We start from the raw sequence: 21,004 nt of genomic DNA on the forward strand, positions 1-21,004 counted from the left end.
AAATTCAACAGAGTACTAAATGGATAATCTTCTTATCTATAGCGAAGTAATGAATGGACATCCACAATATAATATTTTTATAACAGTTGTTAAGTTGTTGTTATTTCTACTATATAGAAGAGCAAGTTTTTCGACATGTCTACTTAAGTGTCATTTTAATTTTATCTGAGGACATTCTCGACTTATCGCAATACTTCATGCAACGTGGCTTTAACCCTGCTACTGAGTAGACACGTATCATTGGCCACTTCTTGCTATCTGTTCATTAGAGCTGCTTATCGGGCGGATCGGACGGTTATTTACTCTTAACGGTTTGGCTTATCGGTTATCGACTTTTAAATGTATTAATCCGCTAGCCACCCGAGAAGATATCGGGCGAATTGGTATCAGTTTAGCTATTATCGGGCGATTATCGGGCGGTTATCGGTTTAGTTTCAGTTGATTGAAACTTAACATACTTCAGCACAATCAACATTTCTCATACATTCAACATTTCTCATGCATATATATCAACTACATTCAAGTGGATGGTTATCGTCTCATGCATAAGAATGTGGACTGCTTGGGGTATTAGAAGATGGGGACTGCTTGAGCATAAGAATGCATAGTGCTGTTAGCACAGCAGCCATAAGAACTTTACCAATAAAATTGCTCTTCTTCTTTGGATCTGCATAATCTAGGCCTACAATTAACAAAGAAAGTTAATGTTTTAGACCCTAAAAATAAGTATTGCTCACAATACTGAAAGAAAATAAAAGACAGCTGACCACATTGTCACACCACCAGCACAAACATATCCAAGGACCAAAATTGAATTGTTTTACACTTGCATCAACTATCAATATAATACTTCAATGACTTAAACCAAACATAACTAGTTCAATTGTAAGTATTTACGTCATAATGAGTTCTACCCTAGTACCATAAAAAACTGACCAGGAAACAAATTGTAAATAACAAGCAAATCAGATATCTGTAGTATATTATATGAACTTTAGAATATCTTCTCACCAAACTCATAGATAGGATAGTTTAGAATACTTTAGAATCAGATAGCATGAGTGTTAACATGAGTATCTGGTGATACTATAAACCTGCACTTATCATGATAGACAAAGCTATTACATATGCTTCACAAAGCAATAAACCTGCACTTATCATGGTTATATTTGACTCTGTTGTTTCAGCTTGACTTATTGCATTTGAATTAGAAGCTCCACTTTCACCCATCACCTTATGACTTTGTATATCTTCAGCCATGCTACAAATTAAGGAACTATCTGCAGAAAGACACAAGATCAAATTAAGACAGAACAATAGTTAGTTTGAGAAAATTCAATTAAAGATTCTGCTAATAAGTAATGGAAAAGCTATCCCTATTTATCAACTCATATAGAAAAACTTCATTCTTTAACTGAATATCAACCAAATATTTATCAACTCAAATATTATCCAGGCTTGTGTTATAGCATTCTTTAACTGAAAATCAACCCGATTTTCAATTGAAGTGAAGAAACGAATGATTAGAATTGATTATGAATCTTTAACTTGCAAAGCATGGCCATACATTTTTTGACTTCCTCTTTCCTTCTTCCTTGCTCTGCTGGCTATGCTTGTGTGCGACTGTGCGTGGTTGTTGTTTGAGAATTTCTTGCTAGAGGGATAGGCGAGAGGGGCCAGAGGGCTAGCTGTTGGGTTTAGAACTTTAGATGCTAAGGTTTCTAAAGGGGACTATTGTAAATGTTAAATGTTAATCAAGTGGGAAAGGGATTAGGATTTAGAAGAACGGAAAATTAGAAAATAAATCTAAAGGAAAAGCTAGGTGTCCCACTCAAACTAAAAAGATAAAAAATAAATATAGTAGTAATATGGATAAATATATATATTCTTAACGGATTATCGGATTATCCGTTAAGAAAATTAAATAATTCGCCCCAAACGATAAGCCGTTAATAAAATAATTTTAATCCGTTTTCCGTTCGTTAAACGGTTAACCCGATACCAATAACCATTAACCCACTTTTGCTGTTTGATTTTCGGTTTGGGTTTGATTTTGAACACTCATCGCCTTCTTCTGCCTCTCTATCATCTCTATTTCATCTTCCCATGTTGCGATTTTGCTGATTTTGGCATTTCAAGCAATATATAATGAATTACCCATTGGGCTATGTTGGTTGCTCTCGGTGCTTTGAATCCAGACCTGTTAGAGCTGACGAGACTATTTCAGTTTGCGGAACCGATTGGGGTTAGAGCTGACGAGACTGTTAGATCAAGGATGGTATCTTTCATTTATGTGTTATTGCTAGATTTCCCCTTGTTAACAGGTGATTCTACCAGTATCTATTGATATTATGAGTTCTCATATCGCACATGCTTCAGCTTTGGCTAATTTACGAAATCCAAGTTATCATCCGCCGAATTTCTGACCTAGATCTTGGATCCATTAAGGTATTCACATAGTTCAAAAGTTTGTTTTACTGCTCCTTTTTGTTACTTTTATCTTTCTTTAACCAGTAATTGGTAACGCTAATACTAATATGTAGCCTGCTAAATGAGTAATGATTTCAAATTTTATTGAACTGGATTTCAGCTATTTCAATTCTATTTATTTTTGCAATTAAAGAATATACAATATCTGAGGCCAATTGTATTCAACCGCTCGTTTGAGTTGTTTGAGACAAGTGACTGTAATTATCAAGGTTGTGCTTACTATGTTTATATTCTCGCATCAAACACTCTGTTATTGTTGTATTACAACATAATATAATTCCTAGACTCTTGGTGAATAATTTGTGTTTGAAATGTTGGCTGGTTTTATTGTTGATGTTCTCCTCCAAGCAGTGTTTACAGCACTGTGGGTAATCTTGACACTTAGTTCCTTTCACAATATATTGTCCCCTTTTATGGAAACTTTATTTGTTGATCTGACTTGATAAGCAGTAGCTTTTGATAAGTATTATCATGCATTTTGGTGATTATGTGTGACACCCTTCCTGCCTGGGAAGGTTATGTTTTTCCCAATAGCATTCGTCAAACCAAAATTATTAACTTGTTGAAGAGCCTCGGTAAGGGAGCTTAACCCCAATGAAGAATAAGAGGAGAGCAAAGTGTCATCAATGGCGCGCGTAAGGAGATTGAACTCTTTGAGACTAAGCGGTTCATGCTGGCACATCACTCTATGCCATTGGATGCATATATATGTTGGCGCAAGAACGGTCACGCTCTTTAAACGCCATATAAGAAGAAGAAGAAGAAAGAGGCTTAAATCATCGCTTCCAATCACGTTTATTAGAAGTCCACAACAGAGTGATTGTACCAGCAAAAAGTTATTCAGAGCTGCTATTGTGTGTTGACAACATCGTTGTCCGTGATATAAGAGTAGCTTGCTTATATAGCTCTTGAATGTCAGCACGAGCTTGAAACTGCCAAGGCAAACTCCTCCATTGAACACATATATATTAAATATATATGTGTTCTACATGAGTGTTATGCCTGAGATAAAATGTTCACAAAATTTGTCTTTGAAGATGGACAGCTGCATTTAAAGACTGCAATTGAAGAAAAATTTAACATGAAATTCTAATTTCCTGAAATGTTCATAAGAAGTACTTTCATCATAGGCTTTAATTAATGACTAATGTTCATCTGAAGAAGAGACTTTTTATCTTAGCAATGACTATTTTGACTACGTCCTACATGAAATTCAATCTCCTAAAATGTTTATAACTACTTCTTTCATCACTGGCTTGTAATTAGTGACATGGATAAAGTTGGTGATTTCATGTAGCTATTACATGTTATAGCAGTTGAAGAAGGCAAGGAGGTTCCATGTTATGGTCAGCAAGCAAGAATGTAAATGTCTCTGTGAAATGCTGTTATGAAGTACTGAGAAAATAAGTAGGTGATTCTGAAATTCACTGGCCTTGGAAAATGCTGTGGAGAACTAAAGCGCCATCTAAGATTGTATGTTTTTGGTAGATTGCCGCGCGTGGCGCATGTCTTAACTTGCAGAGGAGAGAGTATAACTTATGCAATAGATGCTTTTTTGTGAGAATTTGACACTGAAATAGTAAGCCACTTGCTTCTGCATTGCAAACACACTTGGATAATATGGACTCTATTTCTAAATATATTTTAGGGTGCATTGGGTGATGCCACAAAATTTTAAGGAGCTACTTGACAGTTTGCAGGTTCAAGGCAAGGATAGAATGTTGAAGAAGACGCGGAAGCAAATTCCCTTATGCATCATATGGACAGTTTGACTTGACAGGAACAAGAGCTGTTTTGAAAGAAAAATGAGTCCTTTTCTGTTGTGAAGTATATATTCAGATTTATCTTGCTGGGTTAGAGGAGAACATGTTGTTAGCATCTGAAAAAGAAACTTTTTATCTTAGCATTGGTTGAGTAAATTCCAGATTAAATTGTTGGGCCCGTGTTGTTCACGGGCCATGCACATCTATTAATGTTATAGAAGAGCTGGGAGTTTCGACGTGTCTGCTTCTTGTCATTTAAATAAAAACTGAGGGTAATTTAGACTTTTCATTAACCCTTATGAGCTGCTGCTCTTTTCCGATGACACGAATCCTCTTTCAATTTTTCCTCCTAATATTTATCGCTTTCGCTTCTGATTTTTTATTCAAATTTCTCCATTTTGATTCCAGCTTCTCTGTGGCATATGCTGCTTATGTATGTCTATGACCTCCTGTTTTATGGATTTCTTTCTTGCTTGCTATCTGTTCATCGCCTTCTTCCGTCTCTCTTTCGTCTCTATTTCATCTTCCCATGTTCGGATTTTGCTGATTTTGGCATTTCAAGCAATATATAATGCATACCCATTGGGCTATGTTGGCTGCTCTTGGTGCTTTGAATCTAAAACTGTTAGAGCTGACGAGACTATTTCATTTCTTGGAACCTATTGGGCTTAGAGCTGACGAGACTGTTAGATCAAGGTTGGTATCTTTCATTTATGTGTTGTTGCTAGATTTCCCTTTGTTAAACATGATGCTACTTAGCTATTGATAATTATCAACAGGAAAACAAAACAAAATTCTCTATGTCCACCTTCAAATCAGGGGCTAAATGAGGGAAAGAACTCACTCGGTAGAGAAATTTAAGAGAATAGCAACTGAGAGATCAAAATGAACTGTCGATCGGATCGGAAAAGTCAGCTTCACTAGGTGAATGATTATGCCTGTAAGAACAATAAAAATTTATATGTATTCCTCTGAATTTTTAATTGCTTTTTGTAATCACAAAAAAATGAAGATTTGACGTTCCTAAATTTTATGAGGCCAAATATTTCACATAGAAGCTGAACTCGCACTACCAAATGAGAACTAGCAGTTCTGTTTCTTAGCCTGTTCAAGATTGCAAGCAGATCTTTACAAGAACTACTTCATGGAGATAGTTTTACTGCACTAACTGTCATCGATCCACCCAGCTTATAGTACCCAGGTAAAATACTACAAGATTCTTCGACACAACTGTTTCCAGTTTAATATGATCTATTTTTCACCCATCACAAATGCAATATTGTTATTTTTCTTAGATAGAGGCTTAGGTCAATACGTTACATGTGTCTTCTTCTCTTAAAACTTTTAGAAGTCGTGAATGGTGCTTTTACTCTCAGGAGTTCAAAAAAGATAACACATCGTATGAACTGCAAAAATATCTCCTTGGATGTTTGGCTTTGTTTGAGAGAAATAGGGGAAGAGAGTGAAAACATGAACACATTACAGAGCAAAGTGAGTAAAAACCAACGGTAAAAAATGGATGTATCCTTTTTATTTAAAGCGTTTCTATAGATTCTTGATGTTTTTACTTTCCTTCTTTCAATTTCCACATTCCCAGCACTCTTTCTGTTTCCGTCTGAAATTTGTCTTCTTCTAGAAGGGCATAGAGGTCTCAATTTCTTGCTTAGCTCATTATACGAACAACAGTAATGAACACTTACGCAGTTTTTGTGTGTCATTTCTATATCTATCATTTGATATATTGCACGCGAGCCTGAATTTTCATAGGCTTAACTTGATTTCAGACGATCCTGCAGCAAAAATGTTACTTCTCACTCCGTAAGAGATTTATGATATATGTAATGTTGAGGTACGTATTGCTCTTAAACTTCAAAAAGCCACAAACAAGTAGCTACTGCAAGATGACCGTCTTTTGATACATAATAACTAATGTCATCCTTCTAGAAGCAAATTTTGCCCCTTGCGAACGTCCAAATAACTGTCTGGCAAGATATTTAATATTCAAATGAAAAGGATGTTTACTAAGAATCAGGATGCAATATAGAAAAGCTATTTGTTTTGTCTTTTATGGACAAAGATAATGTGATCAACCCACAGATGGCATCCATTACCATGGACGTTGCAGCGGGAAGCAAACATAAAATAATACTCATCGGTATAGAGGAAGGAGAGGACCGCCACACAACACAGAGGCAATACTTCCTACCACAAGCATAAGCATGGGATGGAAATAAAAATTCCTCCCTCGAAAAAGTGCTGAAAGGTATTTACTTCTTCCTACATTCTTCATTTCTATTATGCTGCTTCTTGGCCTTCACTTGGTTTCCGTCTAAAGTTTCTCCATTTGGTTACAATTCGTCTCTGTTTCTCTCAAAATCTGATTGTAAATATTTTTTGAGGAAAGTGTGCAGTGTTCAGTTGGGGTGTAGAATTTACGGATGATACCAGCTCTTCTATAATATTAAAATATGCATGTTTGTGATATACTGTTGTTTCTGGTGTGTGTTGATTGTTTGGAGAGTAAATGGGTTCTTCGAGGATGAACTTGGCAGTAGAATTGTGATTCTATTTTCTTCGAGATTACTGATATTGGATTCTTTCTGCTTATCAAGTTTTTCATATTTCTTTGTATATTCCACACATGAGTGTGAATATTTTCCAAAAGTAGCAATGGAACGTAGAAGAATTTTGGTGCACTCAAGGCGTTTGACCATATGACTGAAACGAGTTATTTTTTTTCCTTTTCTGTTTCCATAGGTATTCTGCAACATACACATCCATCATCCACTGAGTCAAAAGGTACATTATTTACTTCTACAAAATTAGTAAATTATATAGTGTGTTATTTGTTATGTGCCAGTGTTAAAGAAATTATTCTTTGAAAAATATTCCATTTGCTTCAAGTATATCTCTATTGCAGTGTTACTACTATTTGTTTAACTTTTTATCAACAACAAAAATTAGATGTAACTTATCACCACTTCAAAAATGTACTAAATTATAAATAATTTGACAAAAGTTACAAGCTTTTAGATCACAAATCTACATACAAAGATACTACGGATTGACTACAACAACAACAACAACAACAACCCAGTATAATCTCACTAGTGGGGTCTGAGGAGGGTAGTGTGTACGCAGACCTTACCCCTACCCTGGGATAGAGAGGCTGTTTCCGATAGACCTTCACTCCCTCCCTCCCTGGGGGTAGAGAGGCTGTTTCCGATAGACCTTCACTCCCTCCCTCCAAGAACTCCCCACCTTGCTCTTGGGGTGACTCGAACTCACAACCTCTTGGTTGGAAGTGGATGGTGCTCACCACTAGAGCAACCCACTCTTGTCATACTACGGATTGACTACCTAAATCTTAAAAGAAGAAACAATGACAACTCTCTAGATACATGCTTTTAGGAGCTTCAAGTATCTTTTATCTCATGTTAATGTTTATTAACTAGGACAGGTTCTCTTGTGTATATTATCAACAAAAAAAAAGGTTCTCTTTGTGGTATACTTGGTTTTCTCATCATCTCTGTAGATAATGTTAGTGGTTGATGCTTTTGAATGAATTAGTCAACTGTAGAAAGTGAAAAACAAATTAAAGAGAGTGAATCAGAATAAGAGAAGAAGAGAGCAATGGTGCTTGGAACAGGAGTACCAGCTTCCTAAAAGAGATATTGCTTTCTTCTTTTAGTAGCGTCAAATGCTGGGGAAGGCTTATAATAGGCTCTGATGGTATATGGGATGCTTTATCATTGGATTTGGCAACATAGTCTTGCAGAGCTTTACCGACAAAACTTGCTGCAAAGATAGTTGTGAAGGTGTGGAGTAGGTTAACAAGTTTAAAAGTCCCAATCAATTTAGTGATTACTCAAATCAGTTCACTATCATGGTGCTGAAATTTCTTTTTATGTCACATTGTTTGGATTTTCTTAGTCTTATGATAACCTACTTTATCAAGCCTTAGGCCTGACTTTGACGGTGATTCACTAGAAGCTTTAGTTTCTACTACGTAAAAGGGCTTTAGCAGCATCTCCTGACTTTTAGTACTAAAATGTGAAAGAAATATGGTATTTATGAGAGCAAGAAAAAAAAAAATCATAGACAGGTGAAAGTTTTTTGCTAAAAGAGCTAGACCTGAAGCTAGAGTAATTAACTTGGCATCAAATTTGTGCGGAGCTCTATATATTTTGAATCACAGGTGATTATGTGATTTCACATGTAACATATTGTTTTACAGATGAAAATGACGAACATTGAATATGAAGTCACCTGTAGAGTTTTTGACCAATATTGTCCCTTATCTTTGAGGGTAGGTCTATTTTGGTCCCTCAAATATAACCCCGGGCATATTTAGTCCCTTAAGTATGCTAAAGTGAAGCACCTTTAGTCTATTCACTGACACAAAATGTTCAAAAACTAACGGTGTTACCCAACTCTGATTCATGAAGCAAAATATTTCCTCTCCTTTTATTGGATTACACAAATTATCACTTTAATTCCTTATTTTTAGATAATGTCTTCTAAAATTTTGACCTTGAAAATATCCGCTTATGTGCCAGTTTTCAATGAGAAAATGACACTATATAGCCGCTATAAAAATAATAGCCAAAAAAATGTATACAATTTGTATATTTACTGATGGAAATTGATTTAATGTTGAAGTCGCTGGTATTCTGGAGACTTCTGAGCATTGACTTCAAAAGTTGTGCTACAGGTTTTTGTGGTACCTTAAGTTGTTCTAAGGAGTTCGTCATTCAGTGTTTTCCTTTCCTACTTGAATTTTATTGACAAACAATTCAATTCAGCTCTGTTTTTCCTTAATTCAAGCCAACTCAATTGCCTATATCTTGAAAATACAGGTGTTAATTGCCTAGATTTAATGGCTATGTCTGACTCAGTGTTGTAAATAGCGCTCGCTACGTCACTAATAGCGAGTAGCGACGCGAAGCGAGGCTCAGACTTTTTTTTGGTCTGTTGCGATGCGTTTTTAAAAAGCGCCGGCGAGGCGACAGAGGCGTCGTTTTTTGAAAAAAAGAAGGCTTAAATAAAAATTAGGGTTTTCTCGACTCCCAGGTGCCTCTTTCTTCTTCTTTTCTTCTTTTCTTCTTCTTTTCTCTTTCTGTTTTTTCCGGCAGTAAGCTTCTGTTTTTCCCGGCAGTAAGCCTCTGTTTTTCCGGCGTCTTTTCCGGCAGTAAGCCTCTCTTCTTTCTTCTTTCTTTTCTTTTTCTTTTTCAGGTATTAAGTCTTCTTTGTTCTTCTTCTTCTTCTTTCCGGCAACAACTGATTTCCAGCCAAAATATTCTTTCTTTCTTTTCTTTCACCTCTGTTTTCGCTTCTGCTCTTCTTTCTTCTTCTGCTTCTCTTTTGATTTTTTTTTTTCCAGTTTAGTAAACAATTACTTGCATATTAACTTCTCTCTATAATTACAATTACAATTAACTGTTATTTTCTCTCTTTAATTACAATTAATTTCTCTCTATAAACAGTATATTAAAATATTTGATTTCTATCTATTGAGTTTTTGAATTTATATATTTATTAATATGCTATTGTTATTGAATTTTTAGTTATTTATATATGCAAATTCAATATTTTATTTTTTTGTATTAATTGGCGTTTCACATAAAAAAGGCGAGCGCTACGCTTTTCGCCTCAGTGAAGCGGTCCGTCATCGCTTTTTGTCGCCTCACGCTATTCAAAACATTGGTCTGACTTCTTTATCAGCATATAGCAGGAACACCTAAATTAGTTGGGATGCAGAAGGACTATAGGGTTCTCTTCATGGTTGATGATTGAAGGATAAGTATAAAGGTCTGCAGAAGGTTATTAAGGATGTGCCTGAAGACAAGGTTGACAAGGTCGTTGTTTCTGATTGTGTCACTGATCTTAGTGTTATTTTATTATTGTTGCATGTGGAGACTTGTGAAGGCTAAAGCTCTAAATAGTTCTAGTAAGAAGATAATATAAATCAACCCACACAATGCCATGGACTGTGAATGTTTATCCTTAATATTGTAGACAATAATGATAAGTCAGTTATGAAGGTTTTTTCCTGTTGCTGCTTGAGACTGCTTTTCTCACCTTAGCTTTCAGCTCTAATTGTCCCAACGCCTATGTTAATAGAATTATATGATTCTGAAATTTGGTTGAATTTTTATGAGGATCTAGAGATGCTGTTGTAGTTCCTTTAATTTATGTTCTTGCGTGAGCACATTTGGAAGTGACTCAAACGTGTGAGTTTTGAAAAAATAATGTATCTTTGTTAAAACAACAATAAGGATTTTTGGAAGAGGTGAAAAGTAAATTTTAGCAAAACAAATATGCAGAATCAATTGATATATCAATTATTTGGTAAGTATAAACTCTCGCTTTATATCTGAGAGTTTTAGCAGGGACTGCCAAGGATGTGTTTCAACTTTCAACCTTAATGCTTGTTTTGTTGTTACCGAATCAAGTAGGTTCTGTTTCCTTTTGCTTCGTATTATTGCTATGCTTAAATCACCAGAGATTTAAGTTGATCTTTGTTCGCATGAATTGAAGTGTTTAAGTTGCATTGTTGTTAACATAAATCGTGCTAGAGTCTCCAAAAATATTGCTATACTTAAGGGTTTAATAAGTAATGTTCATTGATATTGTCAAATAGAATTTAGACTACAACAATAGATAAAATATTCCTATCGAGTCTAATATGATAATCCAAAAACTAAAATGAAAGTTGTTATAATCAATTAAATAATTTAATAATGTAAATATTATTTACCATGTGTATGTAATTTACATCATATTAATATATTGACAATATTAAAGGAGCATACGTGTAATTAGATATTTTTGGATTGGATAAGGCACATGTCTCCTCTTTTTTTTTTTTTTTTTTTTTTTTTTTGTCTTTTTGGGTTAATAAGCACATGTCTTATCCTGGCACTACATTCTAGACTCTAGTTACATTGAACAGAAGAAAACGTTTTAGATATGAATCACCAAAAGAAAAAGGTCAAAAGTTCAATGCCGACCTTACTACAATTATTGGCATCACTAGGGGTCGTTTGGTATGATAGATAAAGTTAAATAATTTTGGCATAAAAATTTAGTTTCTTTGTTTGGTTATTAATTTTGAAATAAGTTATTTCATAATTAAAGATAGTACCAAGATAATATTAGCATAACTAATATCATCGTAACATGTCCTCAAACCAAAATATAACATTTATACTTCACATAGTATTCACAATTTTTTTTCTTTTTTCTTTTATTTTTTCGGTGACTACGTAACCAAAATGATGGTCAAAGACTACGGATTCTATGTGCTCATATATCTATGATATGTTACACAAGCTTTTGCATTTGTTTGAGAAATTTTGAGCCTGGATGGGCAAATCAGCTTTTAATCACTTTTAACTTGAGTATTTGGCAATAAAAAAATGGCTTAAAAAAGGTAAAATTTGCTTTAAAAAAAAGCCAAAACCAACAAGTTGGGTAGACCTAACTTTTTCGAAATTAGCTTAAAAGTCATATTGATTTGACCAAAGATATTACATTCGTATCCTTATATTTTTTTAATCCCGAAATTACCCCTCAGTAGAAAAAAAACTCGAAATTGCAGCCTTTGCTTTCTTCTTTCTCCCGAAATTGCAGCCTCTGCTTTCTTCTTCCTCTTCTTCCGTAACTTTCCCCAACTTCAACTCTAATTTTGAAAGCCTCTCCGGTCCACGTAAGTATAATATTCTTGTTGAATTTCAATCCCTGGTGTGTTTTCAAAGTTTTGGAATTATGAATATCATAAACAGGTCTTGGTATTAAATTTTTACCCATTAAAATTAAATACTACTATGATTTATTTCTAGGATGTACTATAGATTCTTGATTTGTGTAGTTGCCCAATTTACTCCATTTCTATATACTCTTTCATATGGTCTAATACTTAACTCCAATTTGTATGACATCATTTCTTTATTAGTCGTTCAATTTACTCTATTTTTGTCTTTTTAACAGAAAATATTGCTTACCAGTGTCACACCCCTTTTTACCCCCCAAAAGATATATGTATTTTATGGATTGTTGTGGGTTAAAGAATTTTCTCAATTAAAGTGACAAACTTGAGTACAGAATATTTTATTTACAGAGTCGCCACTTGGAATTGAGTTTTTGGGTGTTCTAAGTCACCTTTTATTTGAATCCCTAGTCAAAAGAAAGTTTGACTATATTATTATTGGTATGCGAAAACAAAGTTCGAGTAAGGAATTCTGTTGACCGGGGAGAAGGTGTAAGGCATTTCTCGAATCCCGTGGTTCTAGCACGGTCACTTTATTAACTATATTTGACTTATATTATTTTTGGATAAACTGTGTTTTATTGGTTTTCATGTTTTATCTATCCGCTTTTATTGGTTGATTATTCGTAATTAAGGAATTATCTTGAAACGAACCATGTGTGTGTATTCATTTGTTTGATGTCACGCGTATGTGTACACAATTAAGAACACTTTATTATTATTGAGATTGTTTCGTCAAAGTTGCGCAGACGCATACCTTGCCTTTATTTTTTGAAATCGTAACTATGTCACGCGTACATATACATAATCACGATATTAGATTTAAGAGCGCGCCTAAAACATACTATCGCATTCAATCGTCATTTCTTAAGTTTGAGATAATTGTGAGGTATGTTTATGAAATTATCGTGGAAAATTAGTATGATCTTATTGATGAAATTAATTGTCTAACGTCAAATAACATTAAGCAAGGAGTCGGAGATCACTACATTCTAGCAACATTACTAGAGTTATTAATTGGACTAGATTATGAAAATATTAGGTCAGCATGTTATCCATTTCTACGGACCCCACATAATTGAATTCCTTCTGCCCACATACTTTTAAAACCAAGCAAGTATTCGTAAGTCAAAATTTGATTTTAGTCTTGTATCGAGTAACTCAAATGGGCCCAACTTCAAATTAAATCACACGACACACTTTAATTTTACGAGAAAAGGCACTTACCCACCAGTAAAACACCAAACAAATCTTCGTGAATTCTAAACCAAGTTCAATTATAATGAAACCTTATTCACCTGATTTATTTAACAAATAACTAGAAACACACAAATTGAATCCAAAGCCATAACGATTACCACTAGATTGCAGTTGTAAAGCTAATAAAGAGAGAAACTGAAAATCAGTATAGCATCACAATAGTTTTTCAAACTAAGAACAAATCAAACCATAAACATATAAACAGTGCACCAGTAGTGTAAGCTCAACAACATTAAACATCACGCCATGCACGAAATAAATATCAAAAGTAGAAATGGACCTTGAGTGAAGTAATTTCAGATTTGCAATACATAGAGAAACTATATAAAGTTCAAATAGCAGCTATTACAACAACACTAGACCCATGATTGAAAACTTTGTTGGAACCACGAACAGATCTACGAACTACGACCTTGGCGGCGACCTCGGACTAGACTGAACGGGAAGACAAAGTTGGACCTTTGCCGCGTTTATGGGTGTATTTTAGAGGGCTAATGGTGCTGCATTTTTTATTGCTTTGGGGCTGAAATTTGCTGGCGTTTGATGCTATTTTATGGTTGTATTCGGCTGATTTTTTGAGCTTTATATGGTGGTGATTTCAACTATTTTTTCAGATGAATTTTGGGTGTTAAAGGAGTTGATTCGTGGGGAAAAGTTGCAATTTCGATTGTTTTAATAGAGTTTTTGGCTGGATTTACTATGACTGAAACTGCTGGTTTGAATGGTGTTCTTAGGTGGTGTTGGTGACTGGATTTTGACTGGTTTTTTGGACTGTTTTTGAAGCTGGAATCCGAGACCACATGTGGGGTGTTCATGGCTGATCTTTTTACGAAGGAGGAGACATGTGAGGGGTTGTGAGTGGGGACAAGTATGGGGACAAGCACGATGGATAAGAGAAAGTAGAGTGGGGACAAAGTGTGAGGGACAAATATGGGGACAAAGAAAAGTGGGGTAGGGACACGAGGTAAGATGGAGTGAGAAGTGAGGTATTGGTGATATGAATGAGAAAAAATTCAAGTATGATAAAAAAATTAGGTGCTTATAACAAATACTTGTTTATCAAACACTGCAATAATTTTTTTAAGTTTCTAACACTTTTATACAAATATGTAACTATTTAATTATAAAATAAGTTCATCCAAATAAAAAGTATTTTTTTTTTGCTAATCCAAACATGCTCTTTATTTGATGGGAGACTCAACCAACAAAAGTTGGGTGAGTGCATATGCTATGCTTGACAAGTGTTTTAGGATGGGTCCCACTTGTCAAATCTCTCTCTCTTCTTCCGTACCATCTCATTGTCTCGTTTTTACATCACATCTTTTTTTTTCCCTTCATTGTTAAATTTTTCTTCCTCTTAGTCTCTGTCTCTTGAGTTTCTATCTTACCTATTCCTTCTTTGTTGTTCCTTTTCTACTCTTTTTCTCTATCAATGTTTGAAGTGCTAGAAGTAGAAACAGAATTTAGCAAAGGAGGAAAAGAATTACGAAAAAACAAAAGGGAGGAAGGGAATTGATTTGGGGCAGGGGGCAGGAAGTCCTCGTGAAATGGAAATAAGGAAGAAGGAAGCAAGAGGATTTTGGGGTTACAAAGAAGAGAGAAGAAAGAGTAAACGAGAAATCAACAAAAAGTCATGGGCCCCAAAATACACTTGTCTCATTCAAATAAAATTTCACCATTTGTTTGATAGGTTTCTTTAAGTCTTATTCAAGCAAAGAAGGGAGCTAATTTTCTTCAACTTTCTATCCGTTTCCTTAATTTCTTTCTGCCAATCAAACGTTGAGGGAAAAAAAAAAAAAAGGAACAAAAGAAGAAAAGAACAAAAAAATTCACTCTCTTTTTTTCTTGACCAATGTAACATAATTCTTCATTTCTTTACTATACAGTGATAAAAGGGATAAGTTAGTTAAACATATGCATCACTCTAATATCACGAAATTTAAACAATTAATTCAAAGAATTTAAAGGAAAAAAACATTACCTCCCATGAATATCATGCCAAATTCCATAATGCTAACATTGATACAAACAGTTAACTAGAAAAAAAAAATCTATTTAACCACTGCTAAGGGGAAGAAAATTTTAAATCACTAAATCCCTGAACCCGTGGGCAACATCAACATGGGGCGAAAATGATTGAACACTCCTCCACAGGCGACGGCGATAGTAGTCCGCCCTCATAACACATGGAAAAACATCGATCGGTTGTAAAGGAAAAAAAACCCGAATTAAGATTCAAGGATGGACAAAAACTCCGCTCTCAAACAAAACCGTCATGAGTTCTTCAGCATGAGTATTAATCTTGACCAGAAAATCTTCACAACGGGAGAATAGAAAAGAGAAGATTGTGTTTTCACGTTGTTGCTTAGGAGTACGATCTGTAACTTGCCTTCTGCAAAGTGGGCACGTCCAATTAGACTGTAGCCAAGCGTCGACGCATTCCACGTGAAAAACATGGTCGCATTTCGGCAGTTTCCGGCACATGTCGCCGCCGCTCACGTCGTTGAGGCACACGGCACAGGAACTACCTCCGTCGTAGTTCTCCTCCACGGAGAACGGCGGCGGTAGGTGATTATCAGGGCGGAACCACCGGAATTTGATAGTGCAAATCAAGAAAAGGGTGGCGGCGGCGGCTGTGACTGTCGCTAATGGCTCAAAATGAAAATCCATGCCCTTATTCTGTAATCGTGCTCTGTGTGTGTTTTCAGAGCACGTTATTGCCGACACTACAATACATTCTATAATGGAGTACGTGGATATTTCTATGTGTCATCATATCCATCACTTTCAAGATTTACGTGGATGTTTAAGTTATTTGAAACAAAATTTACATATTTGAAAATTACGTAAAAAATTATTATTGTTATAAAATAAAAGCAACTTAGTAAAACATGAACAAGACATGTTGTTATGAAATAAAAATAATTTAGTAAAATATGAACAAGAAATGGAGATAGAGAGAAGGAAGAGATTTTCTTCTTCAATTGTGTGTATTTTCCTATCTATTACAAGGCCTTTATATAGGCATGAAAAGTGAAGAAAAATATGCCATTGAATATGTCATTAAGCATAGAAATATGTCATTGAATATGTCATTAAGCATTTGAGAAGATCATAGAGGAAGAGTAGACATCCACCATAATTTGATTTTTCTTATAACACTCCCCCTTGGATGTCCATAGATAATGTACCTCGTTAAAACCTTATTAGAAAAAAACCCAATGGAAAAAAAATCCTAGTGAGGGAAAAAGAGTACACATATTTAGAAATACGCCTTTTGGTTGTCTCGTTAAAAACCTTGCAAGGAAAACCCAGTGGGACAAAACCTTGTAAGGAAAAAAGAGTACAACGCGTATTAACTCCCCCTAATGAGAGCATCAATACACATCCTTGAGCCATCGCATCCCAATCTTCAACACTAGTTTCTTGAAGGTTGACGTCGGTAGAGATTTGGTGAACAAATCAGTCATATTATCACTTGAACGGATCTGTTGCACATTGATATCACCATTTTTTTGAAGATCATGTGTAAAAAATAACTTTGGTAAAATGTGCTTTGTTCTATCCCCTTTTATGAATCCTCCCTTCAACTGGGATATGCATGATGCATTGTCTTCATACAAAATTGTGGGTGATTTGTCACACTTCAAACCATATTTGTCTCGAATAAGATGTATTATAGACCTCAACTATACACATTCTCGACTTGCTTCATGATTAGCAATTATCTCAGCATGATTAGATAAAGTAGTCACAATTGATTGCTTAGTCGATCTCCAAGATATGACAGTGCCTCCATATGTAAACACATAGCCTGTTTGAGATCGAACCTTTTGTGGGTCATATAAATACCCAGCATCGGCATAACCAACAAGATCGGGACTGCAATTATTTCCATAAAATAATCCCATACCGGTAGTCCCTTTTAGATACCGCAATATATGTTTGATTCCATTCCAATGTCTCCTTGTAGGAGCAGAGTTATATCTTGTTAAGACATTAACTGAAAAAGTTATGTCAGACCTTGTAATGTTAGAAAGATATATTAGTGCACCAATTGCACTAAGATATGGTACGTCGGGACCAAGAAGCTCTTCATTATTTTTATGAGGTCGGAATAGATGTGCTTTATCCATATAAAATCGCTTTAAAATCATTTTAGTGTATGTTGATTGATGGACAAAAATTTCATCTTTCATATACTCAATTTGTAGACCAAGACAAAATTTTGTCTTTCCAAGATCTTTCATTACAAATTCTTTCTTTAGATAGTCTACTACTTTAGGAAGCTCTATTGCTTTAGGAATCTCCATAGGAGTTCCAATGATATTTAAATCATCAACATACACGGTGATTATAACAAATTTAGATCCAGATCTTTTTATAAAGACACAAGGACAAATTGAATCATTCTTGTACCCTTCTTTCAACAGGTACTCACTCAGGCGATTATACCACATGTGCCCTAATTATTTCAATCCGTATAAGGATTTTTGAAGCTTTATTTAATAAATTACTTGGAAACCTTAATATGCTTCAGAACAATTTAAATCCTTCAATGATTTTCATTATACGCATATCACATTTTTCTTGTATTGCCAGATTAAAACCTGAAATGGCGACATCCACCACAGGAGAACATGTCTCTATATAATCAATGCCAGAATATTTGCAAATCTTCTTGTGACACAAGTCGTCTTTATGTCTATCGACTTGACCTTTTTTTTTCCGCACAAGAACACATTTTATACCTCAACTGGATTTATACTTTCAGGTGTTGGGACTATCCGTCCAACTTCATATTTTTCATGTGAAATCAATTTTCATTGCGTATTTTTCATTTGGTCAATCATTTATCTGTCCAAATTTCATGACAGATTTGAGCTCAAGATCCTCGTCAATATTAATAATATTGAGCGCTACATTATATTAACAATATCGTCGACGATCATTTTATATCGGTTCTACTATTATTCAATAAAGACATAACTTATTGAGATCTCTTTATCTTATTATTTTCAGGTACCTGAGCCTCTCCCATGAGGTCTTATGAAGTGTTATGTCGTGGTGCTCTTCTAGAGCACTTGCCTCCTTATTATGACCATCTTGAATATTTGCTCCTCTCCTTCTTCAAGGAGTTTTATCTTTGGAACCGATTAGTCTATTATGCTTTATGCATGCCATGGACTCTATTCATTATGGACTTTATTTTATTTGGAGCATTAGTAGCTGAATATGACATTTAGCTTTGGATCAGCAAATACGCCCGACAATATTTTGCAAATGAATTATCACTTGAACTTCAAGTTCACATTTTCTTGTACGAAGATTTCGATGTACTCATAATAATTCATTACATGCATTACTTTTTCAGCTGCCCATTTTCTCCCCCTATTGTTGGGATCACCAACACATATCCCTAGCCTTATTTGGGGATCCATCTTTGTACAGTGTGGTGGAACAATTAAATCATATAGCACATTCTTATTTCTAGAATTATTTGGTTCCTGACCCTGAACCGATTGTGATAGGGAGAACTTATCATAACTTGGCTAGATGCTTACAAGTGCTGTTGTATATTAAATAATACATCAAATACCAAATTTTATTTTGGCAATTTTGTTCTCATAACCAATGGTTTAGATATAATTGGAGGCATACAATTTCTACTAAACCAACTTGGATTTAAACCAGTATTATCAAGATAAATCATCATAATTTATATTTTGGAACTGTGCTCTAATAATTTGAGCAATTAATTTTGCAAAAGCCAAACTACAAGTTGATAACAAATGCACATGTGACCATAAAATAGATGTATATATTAAAATCATATAATAGTAAACGGTCCATATGGAAGGTGACTGAGCCCATATATTTATCACCTTTTATTCATTCCAGAAATCAAGGGATTCAATCCCAACTTTAACTGGTATATCATGAGAATAAGTAGCACAAGAGAATTCTTGAAGAATCTTATATTTTTTCAATATATGCCAATGTAATTCTCAATTAAGTTTTTCGCATCATAATTGAATCGAGATGGTCAACCGGTCATGCCAACTAATATTTATTTCAGTAAACCTCTAGTTTACTTGAGCCTTGTGACTGCATCATCATGCTCATACTTGTATAGTACAAATAAAAGAAAAGTCAGGTAACCTTTCATATTTACCCGGTATGATTATAGTAATATAAAGATATTCAATCTTCTTTTCATTTATAGTCTCAATATGCCAACCACTTTGGCTAATATATTTGTAAATCAAAATATTTCTTTTGAGACTTACTACAATATTAATGTTATGAACAATTTCATTCATCCGGGTAGTAACAAATTAGTTCTTTCAGAGCCCTTAACTATTTTTGTACTACAAGATCTTTTGTCACACCATCCATATAATGAATGTCTCCTTCACAAAGAGAATCATATCATAATAATTGTAATGTTCAAAATCATCACAAGCAAAATAATTTCTTGCTTTAATTTTGCTTTTAATAACTTTCATAAGGCATGACAAAATATATTTTGGCGTATCATATGCATGCGACCAATGTAACTACACAATAATATTCATTATCTTTCTTTGTCTCAAACCTCCCTTAGAGGTGAGTTGTAGTATTTATCCAACTATACACAAGTACATTATTATGCATAATCTTTATCATATATATATTTTCACATTCACTTTCAGGAATGAGTATGCAATCTCAATGTTTAGCACAAGTCACATTCTCTTCAAAGAATTTCTCCCTTTTTATAATTACCATAGTGATAACTATTATTATTTTGGCCTTTCGCTCGCTCACATTCATTGGTCAACCACTTGTCTTTATTTAGACTTATCATGCACTGCTATCACATTCACTTCAAGAATAGAGCAAATCAAGTGGGACAAGCTTCATGCCTTTTCATGAAAAATACATTATTTTATTTAGTTATTATTATTATCAATATGGTGCATTAGGACTCAAACTCAATGCCTTACCCATATAAAGGCATGCTAGGCCATAATGCGTTGGAGCTTGAATCCAATATTTTTTCATCAACATAGTGCGTTGGGACTTGAACCCATAGTCTTACCCTCAATTTTTAGCATAATAGGCCAAAATTCACTAGGATTCGCACTTGAGCCTTTAAATATTATTACTTCATAATTATAGGCATAAGTAAATTAACTTTCAAGAAGACATATAACTATTTCAATCTTGAAACAGTTCCTCTGCAACAAAAATGCTAGTTAGGATATATGCCAATTTTGCTTTCAATGAAATACATCATATTATGGTAAAAATATTATTACTAAATTACCTTAATAATTATCTATCATAGTATGTAAAAGGTCAGAACATATATATACGTTGGAATATTATCTTTGTCTTATAAGTGATGTAGCAAATAAAGACATACCTTTCCAGTTCTTTATTTCACTGGATACAATTAAAAAAAATATTTTAACTAAACACTGCATATAAAGTTAATGCAAAGATATGAAAGTATGAATGGGTTTAGATGGATGTAAAACTTATCTTTGTATTATCATCCAAGACATTTTTCATTGTACTTGATCTCATTGTCTGTTTATAATTTACATAGTCTTGACGTAGAAGATCATGAAATGAGCAATTCGTGCTGATAACGTGTTATAAAATAAAAGCAACTTAGTAAAACATGAACAAGACATGTTGTTATGAAATAAAAGCAATTTAGTAAAACATG

General features: G+C 34.4%; 1 protein-coding gene and 1 long non-coding RNA gene across 22 annotated transcripts; one reads left to right on the forward strand and one right to left on the reverse strand.

Annotated features, from left to right (window-relative positions):
• The first annotated feature begins 1,912 nt into the window (after positions 1–1,912).
• LOC138893176 (uncharacterized) lies at positions 1,913–10,319 on the forward strand. Of its 21 annotated transcripts, none has more exons than XR_011408260.1 (6): positions 1,928–4,949; positions 5,033–5,774; positions 6,038–6,102; positions 6,351–6,516; positions 7,011–7,052; positions 9,978–10,319. It is a non-coding gene; the product is annotated as an uncharacterized lncRNA (long non-coding RNA). The 21 variants fall into 21 exon arrangements; XR_011408265.1 differs by having other exon boundaries at positions 1,943–4,949; positions 5,033–5,454; XR_011408252.1 differs by adding an exon at positions 9,113–9,326 and having other exon boundaries at positions 1,913–4,949; positions 5,033–6,516.
• Positions 10,320–15,519: 5,200 nt separating this feature from the next.
• Positions 15,520–15,954, reverse strand: LOC138897505 (RING-H2 finger protein ATL3-like). The gene has a single exon (XM_070183494.1). The coding sequence runs from the start codon at positions 15,952–15,954 to the stop codon at positions 15,520–15,522; it is 435 nt and encodes a 144-aa protein (XP_070039595.1).
• Positions 15,955–21,004: the final 5,050 nt, after the last annotated feature.

Source organism: Nicotiana tomentosiformis, chromosome 1, assembly GCF_000390325.3.
Source record: "Nicotiana tomentosiformis chromosome 1, ASM39032v3, whole genome shotgun sequence".
NCBI lineage: Eukaryota > Viridiplantae > Streptophyta > Magnoliopsida > Solanales > Solanaceae > Nicotiana > Nicotiana tomentosiformis.

Excerpts from the sequence above, each read along its gene's own strand:
- LOC138897505 (XM_070183494.1), bottom strand. The coding sequence starts at position 15,954 with ATGGATTTTCATTTTGAGCCATTAGCGACAGTCACAGCCGCCGCCGCC.